We start from the raw sequence: 15,618 nt of genomic DNA, 5'->3' as shown, positions 1-15,618 counted from the left end.
TGGCAGCTTTAACAAAAACAAACCATGCCAGTTAAAAGGTAAGCCTCAGTTGGTTCGCAGGTGTATAATTCAAGACTTGCATATACATAAATCAAATGGATGCGATCCATGCTTGCAGACTGCCAAGATGTCCGCGGAGCTCAGCCTGAAGCAATATTAATTTGGACACGATGCTTGGTGAAGAGGTTGGTAGCCGAAGGTGTTTTGGTCGCGTTTCTGTTATTTAAAGACCTGACTCGCGTGAGCAGGTATTTTCATCAGCTGGACTGCGTGACGAGGTACATTATACAAAAGGTACGGACGTCAACTGGAGCAACTGTCGTCATAATGCATTCATCAAATGGCGAACCAGAAATAAATGTTGTTTTATGACCAGGAACCAGCTTCAATGGACTTGGAGAAGAGTAGACCGTAGGGGCAGTGTACCCCAAGCGATACAGGAGAAAAAAAAAGAACCCCCAACACACTAAAACAGGAGAGGCAAACTAACATTGCGTTGCTCTCGAGGCATTATCTGGCGGTTACATCGTGTAGGGGCCAAGGCGTTTCCTCGGGCGCTTCTGCAAAGGCGACAGACAATTTTGACGGTTGGCGGAATAATGGCAAACCTGATCCTCGTCTAATTCTCACCTCCTTACCGGTAGTACTGCACCAAAAAAGAAAATAAAAAAGAAACGATCTCCATGCCCGCCGTATTACCGCCGTCAGGAGCCAACTCCAATGCGACGACAGCGGTGAGCATATATCGGGTAGCAGTGCCGATGGCTCGAAAACCTGAGCAGCAGACCCTGATTAATGTTGTCCATGGCTGTCGCTCTCGCATCGCCTCTCTACCTAGGTACTTTGAGGGGTTGAACAAGAGTCATGCTCGAGGGGTGTTCCATGTCGTCATGAACAGGCTTCCTTTTCTAGAAAGGCGCCTCTTGGGAGCTAGTTCTAGTTGGCAGAACAAAAACCCGAGCTCGGACGGCAGACTCGCTTTTAGGTCTATCACTCAGCTCAACTGGGGCAAAGAAAAAAAAAGTTTGATTCATCAAAGCGAGAAAAAAAAAAAAAAAGACCCCCATCCTGCAAACGAACTATCTCGCGAATTCAGACGCATATCCAGATTGTCGCACGAACGATGGGCAATGTGCGAATTTTGTCGATCCGCGGAATTACTTGGCTATTGCCTGCCTGCACAGGTGGTTGGCTCACGGATTCGTGTTGCCTGCCGAGTTGCATGGGGGGGGGTCGAAGGACGAAAAAGCGGTCCCAAATTACTACCGCATTGACACTAGCGTTTTCGGAACAACCCACCCAGTCCCTGCAGGGCTAGGTACGTGGTACATGCAGTTTAAGAACGCTACAAACGGATTCATCCCGCTTGGGTAATAAGACCGTAGTTTTGTTCCAATAGTGAAATATTCTATACCGATAGCCGTCGTAAAAAAGAGCCACCGAATCGCGTCCACCAGCCCAGATTGACGTAACATGGGCGCAATGAATAGCCAGCCCATACACGGTCTCATTCCAAGGGGGCGGCGTCCAGATCCGAGGTCGGCCACGTGAGGCAGCATGATTGATAACCTCTTAAGAGAGGCCTCAAATGTTATGTTATATGATAAATCAACTGCATGCATGGCTAAGTTAAGTAGGCCCTGATGAAGATGGTGTGTACTCTGACGTTGCCACTGGACAAATTTTGCAAATAAGATAATCGCCCCCCTCTCTTGTAGATATTAGGAACGGAGCAATCTGTAGGATTTTAACTCGATCTTCAATGTCCTTGTAGAATTCAAAGCACGTATTTGGCGTGATGTGACATGAAAGAGCACTTGGCGACGTCAACTTGTCAGAATTAGGCAATCCCCAGCCACCCTTCCTGGTCTGTGGGCGGAAAAGTGTTTCGGAGACTGAGGGTGAATGTAAGCCGACCGCTGGAAGCGCGCTAGACCGGCACCGGAACAGGGCCCTGGTCAGGAAATGATCCCGCCTTGATTTGGTACGTTGGGTTCCGATTGCTGCGGAATACAAACAGGAAGCGTGACCCAGAACTTTTGCCTGGTTGTCGAGGGAAAATACTGCGGCAAAAAAAAAAAAAACAAGTCAGCGCCTCCCTTCAATTCTTGTTTTTAATTGAATAAGCAGCTGTGATTTTATCGTCATCACTTGATTTCTTCTTTTGAGATTCAAAAAACCTCATTTTCTTTCTGTACAACTCAAATCTATTTGTTTACTGAGATATCATATCTTCCATCCTTACGGCATCGCATAGAGCTAGGTAGCTGTCGTTAAACGTCGCCAAAGTGGATTCTCTGCAGCCGAGGATACTCCACGCAAACCCACCGTGCGCACACGCGCCTCCTGCCAGTGGTTTTTGGAGACGCCCCTGCCACCTTTTTAGCTGGCTGCTGTCTTCAATCTTCGATCCACATAAAAGCCTCCACCTCCCGGTCGGTCCACTCACTCCTTGGTCTCCACTCATCCAACCATTCCACCCGACACTTGGAAACGGTTTTTTTTTTTTTTTTTTTTTTTAATCGTTCTGCGCCCACCAAAGCAAGCAAGGAGAGCGCAGCCCACAACGCGATACTATCTTTACTTTACCTCCTTGCGCGTTTTTGACCAGGGACTGGGAACCACTGTGCTTGCCACGTCTGGACGGTGAGAGAGAAGTGGATATAATACCCTACCTGGTTGGAAGAAAACGGAGAGCGCGAGGTTTGACGTAAACCAGAAAGCTCCTGTGCAGGCGCCGCGTCCAGGGCTCGAAGAAAAAAATTCATCAAGCCTACCTAGGTCTCCACTTGGCCTCCTCCCAAAGATCTTTTTCAATCAGCCAAAATCCACAATCACCCGCGCCCACACCACCCACAAGAACCGCCTTCTTGAGCCTCACATCACCCACTTCGTCTTTTTTTATTTGTGTTTAACTCCACTCAAGACCTCTACCTTTCCCATCCGCCATATCAACGAACTATTCGTACCAAGCTTTTAGCCCCAGCACGGTCGACGACGCGCCCAACTAGTTTGGCCTTGGTGTAGCACAACCGACCATCGCGTCCCATCCCCAGAAGATTTATTTTCTGTGACAACGGAAACCGAGTCCTAAGCTATCCGCTACCAAACGCGACCAAGCGCAAAAGCTACAGCTCAGCTCTAGCTTCGTCCCGCACATCCCTCGACCAACGTATCGCGTCCTAACAAGACGGGATTGATTTTGCCGAAAGCCAGCACCGTCACTCACTTGACCATAAGGCGCCCTGCCAGTCTTCCTGGAATCTCCGGGGCGAATGGTCAGCCTTTCGCAAATTCGCAAAGGTTGTTTTTGAGAAGGAAATGGACAACTCCCAATACTCGGCTAATGTGGTAAACACGACTACTACGGCTTCTTACCCCTCACCCTCTTCGTCTATCTCGCACGGCATTCAGAATCAGCAGCAAAACCATTCGGGACAGCCGCAAACTCTACCCCCTCTCCAGCCGCAGACGCATAGCATGCAACAACCCCAGCAGCAACAGCAACAACAACAGCAGCAGCAGCAGGCGCAACAGCAGCACCAGCAGCACCAGCAGCAGCAGCATCAGCAACAACAGGCGCAGCAGCACCAACAGCAACAGCAGCAGCAACAGCAAGCTACTCCCTACGGTAGCTATCACAACACCCCCCGGACTACTGCCACGCCAAACCCATCTGGTACTCCAACTATGAGCAGCTACCCACCTCCCCCGGGGCAACAGAACGTTGGGCGCGCCCCTTACCCCGGCATGATGCCCGCGCCGCAGTACCAACAAACTCATCCCGGCTATCCCACCACAACCTCGATGATGACCCAAGCATCGACCGCGATGGCCCATCCCCAGCCCATTGCGCCCGCGCCCCCTGGTGGTCGCGCCCCCCCGGTATTGCGTCCCATGCCTGCGGGTGGCATGGTCCCTCAAGGCGGCATGTCTTCGCCTTATGCTCAGAGCCCATTGATGCCCCAGCCTCAAATGATGCAACAGGAAGGCGATGCGCCCACACATGTGGTTGGCTCCCAGGGCCGCCGAGGAATCCTTCCGAGCGCGCCGGGTAGGCCCCAGGCTCCGGTCGCTGGTAGCCAGGCCGCAAAGAACCAGATCCCCCAGAAGGATGCCGACGGAAAGTTTCCGTGCCCTCACTGTAACAAAACGTACCTGCACGCCAAGCATCTCAAGAGGCATCTTCTGAGACGTAAGTTCCCCGCTCGGTTGCCCTTTAACCTGATATCAGCTTAACTAACCCACTGATAGATACGGGTGACCGTCCGTACATGTGTGTCTTGTGCCGTGACACCTTCTCCCGTAGTGATATTCTCAAGCGCCACTTCCAAAAATGCTCCATTCGCCGTGGCAACCCCACTGGTGCAAGCCATCTTTCGCACCCGCATGCGCACGTGAAAAAGAACCAGGCTGCCCAGCAGAAGGCGATGGGTAACGAGAACGAGCTCAACCCCATTAACGGCATGGGCAACATGGGTCCTGACGGAATGGTTCACCCCTTCGGCCTTATCCCCGCTCAGGATGGCATGGCAAACATGTCAAACGACCAGAACCACTTGTCCCGGCAGCCCAGCATGAACCGCATGGAAGACCCGAACGACCGCGATCGCCGCAGTGTCACAGGTTCCGTGATGGGTAACAACACACGGCCTGGCAGCTTCGATCAGGGCTACAACGGAACTGTCCCGCACACCATGGCGGCTAACATTAACCCTCAGCTGGCGAACTACCCTATGCCGCCTAACCAAAATGGCATGCCTATGTTTGCAGGACAAGCCTCAAACCAACAATCTGGTGGACTTGACTGGTCTCAGATGTTTCAAGCTGGTGCGCAACAAACAACCTTTAATGATGATTTCCCGTCTAATATTGGACAGACGCAGATCGCAACCATCAAGCAAGAGCCTGAACCGGCTTCCGTCCGACCGAGTGATGCCCGAGAAGGCTAGCAAATTCGCCGCCATGACCAAAGCCTACTCGAGATATAGGATCACAACAGCTTCGACGCGCCTGTCCACGACCCTTGTGCCAAACTCCTAACCACTACTAGACTTCCTCGCCTACTCCATACACCATTAGAACGTGTCGATTCCTGCGCTGCACACAGTCTGTCCTATAATAACTCTTTCCGCCAATATACTCAACATTTTCTTTTTTTTCGCAGCAACCCTCATTATCTGGACCTCGCCACCGCACCGGTCTTCTGTTGGGCGTGTTTTGGGAAGTCGATTTCTCTTGTCCCTATCATCACTGATTGAGACTGCATGAACTCGCCTATTATTGGAAATACAACAAGAATCATCTGCGATCATGACGAAGTGGGGGGTCCTGACCTCGACTGTGATCTCATGCTGAAATAACAAGGGTCGGCATGGATGTCATATTGTCAGATTGACAGATATTCTTGTCCTGAAACATAACACTTGAGCAGCCTGGCACAGTAGCTCTAGAGGATTATCCTCGATCACGCCGCCAATGAGCTCTAATGTGACAGCACCCGGCGAGCTCAAACTTGAGATGCGACCAAAGTTGCATAAATACGTCCTTCTGCGAGCTTGCGCGAGGTTGCATCATGTAACATGTCGCATAATCTCGCTTTTTAAAGACTTTTTAAAGACGCCAATTTTGAGGGTGTTGGAGAATAGAGCAAACAGATCATACCTGATTAAGTTTTGCCTCCTACTCTTCATAAACTGCATTTTCTCCAGGGGTGGAAGCACTCTGAGAGACTGCAGCCCAACACTATGAGCTTATCTCAACCGGAATAAAGATTGGGACTTGAACGTGACACATTATGTGTTCTAGTACAGCCACAAGCCAGTCTAGATTTGTACCTGCTCTGGAGGACAAAAGCAAGGATCAAATTTTCCTATTGAGTGGATCTGTGGCACGGATAGGCCATGTATCCTCTCAAGCCTGTAAGAGCGGCATGGTCAATGCCTCATCGGTGACAAAGGCAAGGAAATCATGGCGACTTTGGACGCCATTAAGGAATACGGAGTGCATGGCCTGACATCGGACTCTTGATCAGCGTCCATGGCAGTAGGGGTCGGGAGGTACCTCGGTTGAGACGGGAACCGGCTGAACAAGTCAACACAATCTGCACATATTGCCCAAGCACTAGCAATTGCATCATCGGCGTTCAAGTTATTTTCATATTCACCTAGTCGTTTCGAGTTAACCATTTTTTATGTTTCTTGGCTTTCTTTCCATGCCGATTGGCTGTTTTTACGTTGTCTTCATGAACATTTTGGGACAGAGGCATCGAGACAAGTGTCTTCAACTTTCCCTGTTGTCGGACTGTTCTTGACTACCTCCGGCCCTTAAATGTATCTTCAAATCCTGCATAAAAATGGGTTGCCTGGTGGTTGTCTTTGATATGCATTTCTCGGACGGGCATGCGATGATAGACATATCTAAGCTTTTTGCATTAGACTTGTGCATCTTGATTTTCTTCCTACCTTGTTTTGGTTCTTTTTTTCTCTTGCCATTTTGTGTGTATAGACAAGCGGAAAAGGACACTTTCGGTCTGGTGGCAGGCCAGTGTTCGGCGCTGGCGATGCACTTAGATTGATCCGGACAAGCGGATGGGTTATAACGAGACTACGGATGCTTTATTTATTGATTTATTTCTTTCCTTTATCTTTTCGCCCTACGTTTCACCCTCTCTTTTCCTTAATTGAAAAAACAAAACAAAAAGAAAGGTAATTCGGCTTGATTACACTGTTGTGGGAAATGGACAGAAAAGATGAGATTACTTCGAGTCTGTATGTCAGTCAGGCCGGAACAATAGATGGGTCGAGAAGTCAGTAGTTAGTTGCAATCGAGAGGAGATGATGATGACTGAGTTGCCACCATACTCTGTCTATTCGGACCTGTGCCAACCTGCTTCAAGATGCTCTAGTATACCACAAATCAAAGGCAGCATATCCCTCACTGGACATCGGTACCTTTGCTCCTACTCGCTTAGAGCTTCCAGCACAATCACTGATCCCTCTCAACAACGGTGATACTGGGCTTCAGCCTCTCCAGATCCTTCTTCTCCTTTTCACTAGGTATGATGCCCAACTTTTCCCCCACACTGTCTGACCAGGTCAAACCTATGAACCCCCATGCCATGAGTCCTACGCCGAATCCAAGCCTTGCGTTCTTTGATAAGCCCCGGTAGGAACTAGAAATAAACGCCGACAGCGCGTGCTTTAGCAAAAATCTCCCCCCCCCTCTCTATCTTTTTTTCTTCTTTTCTTTTTGCCAAGCACATTTTGCGGTCGCCTGCAGCTAGTTTGTAGTCTACAGATTCAGAGGTACACTTACCGGAGAAGAGACATGACGGCGGCCCAATGTAGTCGTTTGGAGCAAATTTACTCAAAGTGCTGTTTATTGGTATTTTAAAGTTAGAGTGATTGATATCCATGAATCATTTGTCACATTCCTCCTTATGTAGTTCTTTTGTCCTTCTCCTGTGCAGCTTCTGATGTGAATGCTGAGGAAAGAAACTTCAAAGGGGCACGCACCGAGAGTATTAAGCTTTTGTCACCTTGAAGGCTGACAGCTATGCATTGGCTTACAAACCAATCTGGGGTTCAGCGTCGAGTATCGGTGGAGGGACGAGCCTGTGGAAATATCAGGAGAAATTTTGACGTTCTGGCCCAACGTCAAATTGTAGCCATACCGGGGGGATAAATGACCCTTTTGAGCTTGATGCAGGTACCGTGAGACCCCCCGTCCGTTTACTCACGGACTGATGGTTCTCGAACGCGCTATGTGGGTCAGTAACTAAGATAGGTTAGGTAAGGTACCGAAGGTAGGTGGGTAGGTACCTCTACCTAAGCTAAGTTAATGGTGGCCCAAGCGCAACTTCGCTCGTCGGTGGAGCCAAAAATTTCCTGGCAAGACATGCAGCGACAGGAGCTTTGCCTTTCGACTCGTGAGGATTGACCCAAAAGAAGTCGTACAATTGCGCCGACGCCATCAAAAACGTGCTACTGGATACGTCACGTATAGGGCCGGCCAATTTCATCCACGTCGTGTCGACCTTTGAGATATCTCTTTTAAAGGGCGACCTCTGATCCATACCACCCCCGATGGCAAGCTCCGGCGCGGCGCGGCCGGCCGTGAGCCGCGTGCTGCGGCGGTGCCAGCCGTTCTCCTCGGGCACCAGCTGCACTGCTCCGGTGACCACATGGCGAAACCTGGCGAGGCCGAGCACGGCTGCAGCAGCCGCCGCCCAGGCAACGACACAGCAGCTGCGTCTCCTGTCCATCTCGATGCCGCTCCAGAAGCGACGCACCACACGCGACAACAACAAGGTCCGAGGCCAGTCCACCATCCACCGCAGCGGAATCAGACGGCCGCTCTCCGTGTCCGACGAGGAGATCCCTGAGCCGGTGCAGGGCGAGGGCGTGGGCAAGATGCGCGAGGAGGATACGGATCCCAACCATGGGCTCTGGGGCTTCTTCTACGACAAGCAGCTCATCCCGACACCCCAGCAGCTTTCGGCTCACGGCCGCTCTTGGACGGTTCAGGAGCTCCGCGGCAAGAGCTGGGAGGACCTGCACGCCCTGTGGTGGACGTGCTGCCGGGAGCGCAACCGCATCTCTACGGCCATGAAGACCAGGCAGCAGATTGGCATCAAGCCTGACAATCCTAATGATGAGGCGGATGCTAGGGGCAAAACTGTATGTCGATCATGGTTTTATTTTCTTATGTCGTCTGTTTCGATGCATACCTACTGGATACCTCGCGGCGCCGGTGATCAACAGAAACAACACAAAAGAAGAGAAAAAATTTGTTACTAACCATTGGCACACGCCGCGACAATGAATAGGTCAAGCAGACGATGCGGGCCATCAAGCACGTCCTGACAGAGAGGTACTACACCTGGGAGGATGCGCGAAAGCTGGCCATGGAAGACCCCGAGATAAACCTGAGCGGGAAAGGCCCAATCTACACACCGTCTCTCCATTTTGAGAGCGCAGACACATCATCATACATTGAAGAACCTGCCGCCGACCATCTGGAGACGCCAGAGACATCGGGTCAAGAGAAGGCTGGGGAGTCGTCGCCAGCCGGAGCTGTCGATCCGTCCACTACCCCCCCGAGCGAAACGGCTAAGCCAGTCACAGATGCACCGAGATCATCCTAGTTCCATAGGTGACCGTCAAGGAAGTGAGTTTTCGACTCATGCTGGGCAGTGGCGAGCATTTAAAGCCAGATGAGAGAAAGGACAGATAGCGGTGGACATCACAAAAACTACACAATTTGTTGTGCAGTGAGGGGATTGGTTGACAAAACGTGTCTGGTCGATCAAGTGTACTACTGTATTGTACTGTATAAAGAAACTTTAGAGTTGGTGATATAACGGGATATGTACACGTTTCAGCATCAACATGCTCGATCCGCAGTGAACAAATAGGTGAGTGACTCGAGTGGAAGAAGTTTAAAAACAAAAATCTTGGGAAAGCATGTAAGTGGTTCTGGAAATAAGGGACCCCGTCGTATTTACTGATTTTTCATCGCCAGAACCACAAACTGGATACAAGTAAGTGGCTGGAGAGGTTTTCATTGCTGTTTTTTTGTTTGATTACTTTAATTTTAGTTGCCTTTGGGTCAAGGCTGTTTCCTTAACGAGCCATAGCAAAGCCCGTTAGGAGAGCGGTCTGGGTTCGCCTCCAAAGCATGACAGTCTATGGTTGGCCAAAGTGGAGGGGTAGTTTCACTACCTCCTCCACCAAGTTAGAGAAGCTATCCTTACCGCCCACCAGCCAGTAGTCCCCAGTCCGTTCGTTCGTTCCCCCAAGTCGACGGTCAGCCGCTACTACAACTAACTCTTCGATACCCACACCAGCAGCTCCAGGCGGCAACGACGTCTTCTTTCTTCACTTCTCAACCTTTTGAATCCACAAAAGAAACTCTGCTTTCTACATAATTTGTATTTGCGGGACAAGATACAACCACTGAACGCCTTATTTTTTACACAATGGAGGAGATTGCTAAGGAATACGATGTCATCGTGCTGGGCACTGGTGAGTTTGTCCTTGTCCCCTTTCTTGGTGACCCCATCTTTCAACTATCGCCCGACCCCGCGCAACGCCAAAGAAACGTCGCCGCCTCTTCGGCCGATGGTGGCCGTATGTGCGACTACAACCATCACGGCAGACAGAAATCAGACACAGACTTGAACTTGAATATGAAGATAGTCTATTTACTTTTTTTTTTTTTTTTTGTCTTCTTCATAAAAGGCAATAAACTAACCAATCTCCCGCAACTCGCACCCGTGTCCACTAGGTTTGACCGAGTGCATTCTTTCTGGGTAAGCTAGTTCTGAACGCCCCAATGCAATTCTCAGCCAGTACTAAAATGCTAACGAGGTTTATACTCATCACCTTTCTACAGTGTGCTGAGTGTCAAGGGAAAGAAGGTCCTTCACATTGATCGTAATGACCACTACGGCGGGTGCGCACGACCAAACCATACCTAACGACATGTCCCGTATCTTTATACGGCACCATCGGCTAACACTTGATAACTGTCCAGAGAGGCTGCATCGTTGAACCTGCAAGCGGTCCGTGATTTCACAGTTTGGGGGCGCACGTATCTACAAGCTGACTTACTGACACCTACTTGTTTCCGACTCGCAGCTTTTCAAGAAGTATGGCAACTACAACAGCGGAGAGGAGCCATGGGCCAAGTACGGCCGTAACACCGACTGGAACATTGACCTCGTCCCCAAGTTCCTCATGTCCTCTGGCGAGCTCACCAACATCCTCGTCTCCACCGATGTTACGCGATACCTCGAGTTCAAGCAGGTTGCAGGCAGCTTCGTGCAGCAGGGCTCCGGGCCCAAGGCCACCGTGGCCAAGGTCCCCTCAGATGCCGCCGAGGCCCTCCGATCTCCCCTGATGGGCATCTTTGAGAAGCGCCGCATGAAGAGCTTCATCGAATGGGTCGGCACCTTTGACCCTAAGGACCCGGCCACCCACAAGGGTTCGTGAAGTCCTATGCCCAAGAAATTCCACACGATGACTCTGCGTGAAGCTTTCTGCGGCACGAGCTAACTTATATTGTTTAGGCTTGGACTTGTCTACTTGTACCATGAAGGACGTTTACGACAAATTCGGCTTGGAGACGGGAACCAAGGATTTCATCGGCCACGCCATGGCCCTGTACCTCTCCGACGACTACATCAGCAAACCTGGTGGCGCACCCGAGGCTATCGACCGCATCCGCCTGTACGGAAACAGTGTGGCTAGGTATGGCAAATCGCCATACATCTACCCACTTTTCGGCCTTGGAGACCTGCCCCAGGGTTTTGCCCGTCTGTCGGCCATCTACGGCGGCACTTACATGCTGAACACCAACATCGACGAGCTTCTGTACGAGGGCGGCAAGGCTGTTGGCATCAAGGCCACCATGACTGGTATCGAGCCTGAAATGAAGTTTGAAACGAGGGCGAAGATGATTCTTGGTGACCCGTCCTACTTCTCGGACAAGGTCAAGGTCGTTGGCCATGTGCTTCGTGCCATCTGTGTGCTCAAGCACCCCTTGGCTGGCACCTCTGATGCCGATTCATGCCAGCTGATTATCCCGCAGTCGCAGGTTGGCCGCAAGAACGGTAGGTCGGCTCCTGTAGACGGTGGATTACATTATACTTTGCGAGTGACCTGCTAAAACTTCCCTACCAGATATCTACATTGCCTGCGTGTCATCTGCCCACAGCGTCTGCCCCAAGGGCTACTACATTGCCATCGTCTCGACCATTGCCGAGACGTCGGCTAACCACCATCTCGAGCTGCAACCTGGTCTGGAGCGTCTTGGAAAGATTGAGGAGCAATTTATGGTGAGTAGCAACCCACAGTCACATGGACCAGCAAACAGGATTGGTTTCATTTCTCTTGACGACTTTGCACTCTGTATGGCATTTGACAACGTAATAGGGACCCCCCATTCCTCTGTACGCCCCTATTGAGGATGGCACCAGCAACGGTATTTTCATTTCCAAGAGCTACGACGCCACCAGTCACTTTGAGACGACTACCGACGACGTGAAGGACATTTACCGCCGTGCGACAGGCGAGGAGCTGAAGGTTGAGGGACTCAGGGACCTGCAGGTCGCCGGAGACGAGTAGATTGTTCATAATGATGATGAAGATGAGTGTTGATGAAAGTTTTCTTTTAAGCTCGACGCCGAACAAGAAGCCAACCAGCAAGCACAACACAAAGAAGGCTAGCAATTTTCTCGAGCATGCATATATATCCCTATCTGATTTCAAAGGTTTGTGCACTTTTTTATGAGTGAAAACATGTCGAAATTGGTCTAGACCCCGTAACGTCCTTCACGCCCGAATATTTCTGTCACTTTGCACCACTGTTCTGTCGAGTCCGGGTGCCTGGACAGTCTTTCGATGACGACACGACCAAATCAACGAAATCATGGCGTAAACTCTCCCCTTGATTGGTAGTTGGATGCTACAAACACATGCCAAAACAATTGTCTCGTCGTTTCACATCAAGATGACGAGGAATTTCTTTTCTTAGATCATGATCACCGAGCCGTAACATGAAACAAAGCGGGCGTGTTTTCTCTCTCTTCATTTTGAAAAGAAAATAGAGATTGATATATCTGAGATGAAGCACACCGCAATGAACAGTCAATTTAGCCCAACCCAACCAAAACAAACTGCGGTCGTTAGAAGTGTAACACCGAAACTCCGAAACTCCAGAGCAAACAGAGCACTTTTGTTTATTACTACCACGATGACACTCATTAACGGCGCTGGGTCTTGCCCATACCGCGCTTTCCAGAAAACTATTCGAGAGAAAAGATTTCGGTTAGTAAACGATCGACATGATAAGAACTGTGCTGCATGTAAGAAGGTTCCACGGGTGTAGCTTACCAAATGCTTGGCAATGGATGCCGTGGCATGCCTGTCGGCCTCTCCTTGCCTTGCCATTCTGTTCATCTTGCGCTGTGAAAGCTTGGCTTGTCTTTCGGCAGCAGTTCGCACCGACTCGTCCGCAACACCATCGTTCCTGCGGTCTGTCGCCGGCTGGCTGCGGGCTCTGCTCTTGGACCGCAGACGCTCGCGAAGAGTCTCTGCACGGCCGTCAATGTCCATGGAATCAACATCCTCAGTGCCCATACGGCTGCGGGTCAACGACCGGCCTCTGGGACGAGACTGGGCGCGGGCACGGGCAGTGATATCCGTAGTATCGACACCAAGTTGGTCCAGGGCGTCCTCCATTTGCACCAGAGACTTCTTGGTGGCCTTGCGTGGTATTATCGCCCTGTTCTTGAGAGATTTCTTCATCTTGGCCTCGTTGCGGATCATTGACTGTTTCTCGCGGATGAGCTCTGCCTTGGCCATGACCTCTTCCTCCTCGTCGTCGACGATCTCCTCGTCCGAGTTGTAGTAACCCTCGGCCTCGAGCTTCTCCTCCTCGGCCTCCAACGCTGCCAGCTTGGCCTCGATGTCTGGGTCGACGTAGTCGTAAACGTTCTTGCCATCGAAGACCTCGGGAATCTTGTCGTACTTCCATTCCGGGTTCTCCAGGATCCACTTCTCTCGAAGGTCCACATTGAAGACACCAGCACCGCCGTTCATCTCCTCAATGTCACGGGCCAACAGCCTCCTTTCTGGGTCCGCCTTATCGTACTTCTTCAGTTGCTTGATACCCTCAGGAACGAAGGTCTCAAGTTGCGAGCCACCCATGGGCTGGGCCACATGGATTCTTGCCATGACATCGGCAAGACGGCCTCCCGCAGCACCGCTGGAAGTTGTACCCGCCTTCAGCTTCTGTGCCACTCTTTCGGCAATCAGCTTCTCACATGCCGCATTCTTGACTGCCTGAACTCCCTCCTGAGTATTGCATGACAGCTGCAGCATCTCAACACCATCAGACTTGAGCAGAGCTTGGAGCTCTTCCTGCAGCTTGGCATCAAGGTCCTCAGGCTTCATCACGTCGATCTTGTTGACGACAATGAAAACAATCTTGTTTGCAAAAAGTGGCTTGATACTCCTAAAGAGTTGCATTTGGGCCTGGACAGTGTATCCGCACTGCTCCGACAGGTCCATGAAGTAGAGAATCACTGAGCGCAAGTGCGCAATGGCCGTGATACTCTGCATCTCGATAGTGTTCTATGTGCAGCACGCCAGTCAGCACCGAAAGTCGGGGAAACAAAGCCAGTGGCAGGTCACTTACCATCTCATCCAGGGGGTGATCCAGAATTCCAGGGGTATCAATGACTTGGAATTTGAGGTACTTGTAATCGAGATGGCCCACGAACAGGCTCTTGGTCGCTATTAGGAGAGGGAATGTTAGACAAGTTCCTCGAACCGGAGATGTAGGGGTTCTTGATGGCGCGGAACGTACTGAACGCATAAGGCTGGACATCTACATCCGCCCTTGTCACGCTCTTGAGGAAAGAAGACTTTCCGACGTTGGGAAAGCCAGCGATAAGAAGCGTACGTGTGGTGGGGTCGATAGAAGGGAGACGACCGAGACTAGTATCAATAGTGGTCAGCTCAGTCCGACAATTGCGGTTTGTTCCGCGTCCGCGGCTCCTTGGTCAACCATATATACTTACTGTTGGCGGACCTGGTCCAAGTAGACCAGAGAGTCCTTCAATTTCTTGCAGATGGTCGCCATACGACCCAAAGCGGCCACCTTCAACTGTCTGCATTGGTACAGCGACTGGCCATACTTGAGCAGACGGACGTAGTCTCTCGAGATGGTCTCAATCAAATGCTTCGCGGTCGAGACCTGACCGAGGGCAACCTTAAAGTGGTCGGCATCGTAGAGGGTGTTAAGAAGGTCCTTGTGGAAAGGGTGCAGGTCGAGAATCCGGGGAAACGACGAGAGGATGGCCTCGAACTTTTCGGAGAAGCTGGATTGTGAACAGACGAGGTTAGATGGTCTCTGCAGTTTTGGAGAGAGATGGCTTTTTTTTTTTGGCAAGCATCGCATTCTTACGTCTCCTGTGTGAATTTGACCTTGCGCGTGTAGAAACCTCTGATACGGCTGATTTTGAATCCGGCACGGATCTGGGTCGGCAGTCGGCGCTGCGTTCGGCTGAGCACAATGTCCAGGAACTCCTGAGACGTCGGCACCGGGGGTATGTCCTTCCAAGTGGTCTTCATTTTGGGCGAGTCCGTGAGAATACAGGCAGTCCGTAGGCCTGTTTATCGCGGGCTTGATCTGAGTTGGACTTGGGTTATTGTTGCGGTCGCAAAGTCCAGCGTCGCCACAAAGTCGGTCGCTGTCTGCAGTTCTGTGAGCGGCGGTGGGCGGGCGGGGACTGCAAAAAAATGTCGTGGATAAGAAAATTTTAGAATCCTTATCGGGCTGTTATCAAGACCCCTGCCCCATTAACGATAGCACACCTTCCCCGCACTCGTCAAGGTTTAGAACTAGAGACAAAGCATATGAGACTGTCGCTGGCTTGCTGGTTACTCCTATAAGGCTTTTTAAACATCCTACCAAGTATAATTCAACAATATCATTACCAGTGCTTGTTAGTCTCAGCCGTGTGCAAGACTCTGAACTGGAAAATCACACTTTTACAACAGATACACAGGGGAGGAGGGTTTTGTTGCATATCGGTATAACTGCACC

The 15,618-nt window shown here is 50.8% G+C and overlaps 5 protein-coding genes across 5 annotated transcripts; 3 read left to right on the top strand and 2 right to left on the bottom strand.

The window, feature by feature from the left end:
- Window positions 1–3,321: 3,321 nt before the first annotated feature.
- PgNI_07546 (uncharacterized protein) lies at window positions 3,322–4,952 on the top strand (the record flags this gene model as incomplete). Its single annotated transcript, XM_031127556.1, has 2 exons — window positions 3,322–4,195; window positions 4,255–4,952. 2 exons carry the CDS (start codon window positions 3,322–3,324, stop codon window positions 4,950–4,952), a joined length of 1,572 nt encoding a protein of 523 aa, XP_030981523.1.
- A 1,402-nt stretch (window positions 4,953–6,354) lies between these two features.
- On the bottom strand, window positions 6,355–7,618 carry PgNI_07545 (uncharacterized protein). The gene is made up of 3 exons (XM_031127555.1): window positions 7,518–7,618; window positions 7,318–7,376; window positions 6,355–7,174 (listed from the first exon to the last, which is right to left on the bottom strand). Exons 2-3 carry the CDS (start codon window positions 7,329–7,331, stop codon window positions 6,988–6,990), a joined length of 201 nt encoding a protein of 66 aa, XP_030981524.1. The 5' UTR covers window positions 7,332–7,376; window positions 7,518–7,618; the 3' UTR covers window positions 6,355–6,987.
- Window positions 7,619–7,908: 290 nt separating this feature from the next.
- On the top strand, window positions 7,909–9,370 carry PgNI_07544 (uncharacterized protein). Its single transcript, XM_031127554.1, has 2 exons — window positions 7,909–8,681; window positions 8,831–9,370. Exons 1-2 carry the CDS (start codon window positions 8,088–8,090, stop codon window positions 9,146–9,148), a joined length of 912 nt encoding a protein of 303 aa, XP_030981525.1. The 5' UTR covers window positions 7,909–8,087; the 3' UTR covers window positions 9,149–9,370.
- Window positions 9,371–9,982: 612 nt separating this feature from the next.
- Window positions 9,983–12,131, top strand: PgNI_07543 (uncharacterized protein; the record flags this gene model as incomplete). Its single annotated transcript, XM_031127553.1, has 8 exons — window positions 9,983–10,133; window positions 10,291–10,315; window positions 10,399–10,458; window positions 10,540–10,567; window positions 10,644–10,989; window positions 11,075–11,617; window positions 11,688–11,842; window positions 11,940–12,131. 8 exons carry the CDS (start codon window positions 9,983–9,985, stop codon window positions 12,129–12,131), a joined length of 1,500 nt encoding a protein of 499 aa, XP_030981518.1.
- Window positions 12,132–12,769: 638 nt separating this feature from the next.
- On the bottom strand, window positions 12,770–15,143 carry PgNI_07542 (uncharacterized protein; the record flags this gene model as incomplete). Its single annotated transcript, XM_031127552.1, has 6 exons — window positions 12,770–12,811; window positions 12,900–14,141; window positions 14,206–14,303; window positions 14,377–14,507; window positions 14,591–14,890; window positions 14,977–15,143. 6 exons carry the CDS (start codon window positions 15,141–15,143, stop codon window positions 12,770–12,772), a joined length of 1,980 nt encoding a protein of 659 aa, XP_030981519.1.
- Window positions 15,144–15,618: the final 475 nt, after the last annotated feature.

This window comes from Pyricularia grisea (assembly GCF_004355905.1).
Source record: "Pyricularia grisea strain NI907 chromosome Unknown Pyricularia_grisea_NI907_Scaffold_4, whole genome shotgun sequence".
NCBI lineage: Eukaryota > Fungi > Ascomycota > Sordariomycetes > Magnaporthales > Pyriculariaceae > Pyricularia > Pyricularia grisea.
This window is presented reverse-complemented; position numbering and strand designations above follow the sequence as displayed.

Coding starts and splice junctions, on each gene's coding strand:
- PgNI_07544 (XM_031127554.1), top strand. CDS start 8,088: ATGGCAAGCTCCGGCGCGGCGCGGCCGGCCGTGAGCCGCGTGCTGCGG. Junction 8,682..8,830: donor CGGATGCTAGGGGCAAAACT/GTATGTCGATCA, acceptor GACAATGAATAG/GTCAAGCAGACGATGCGGGC.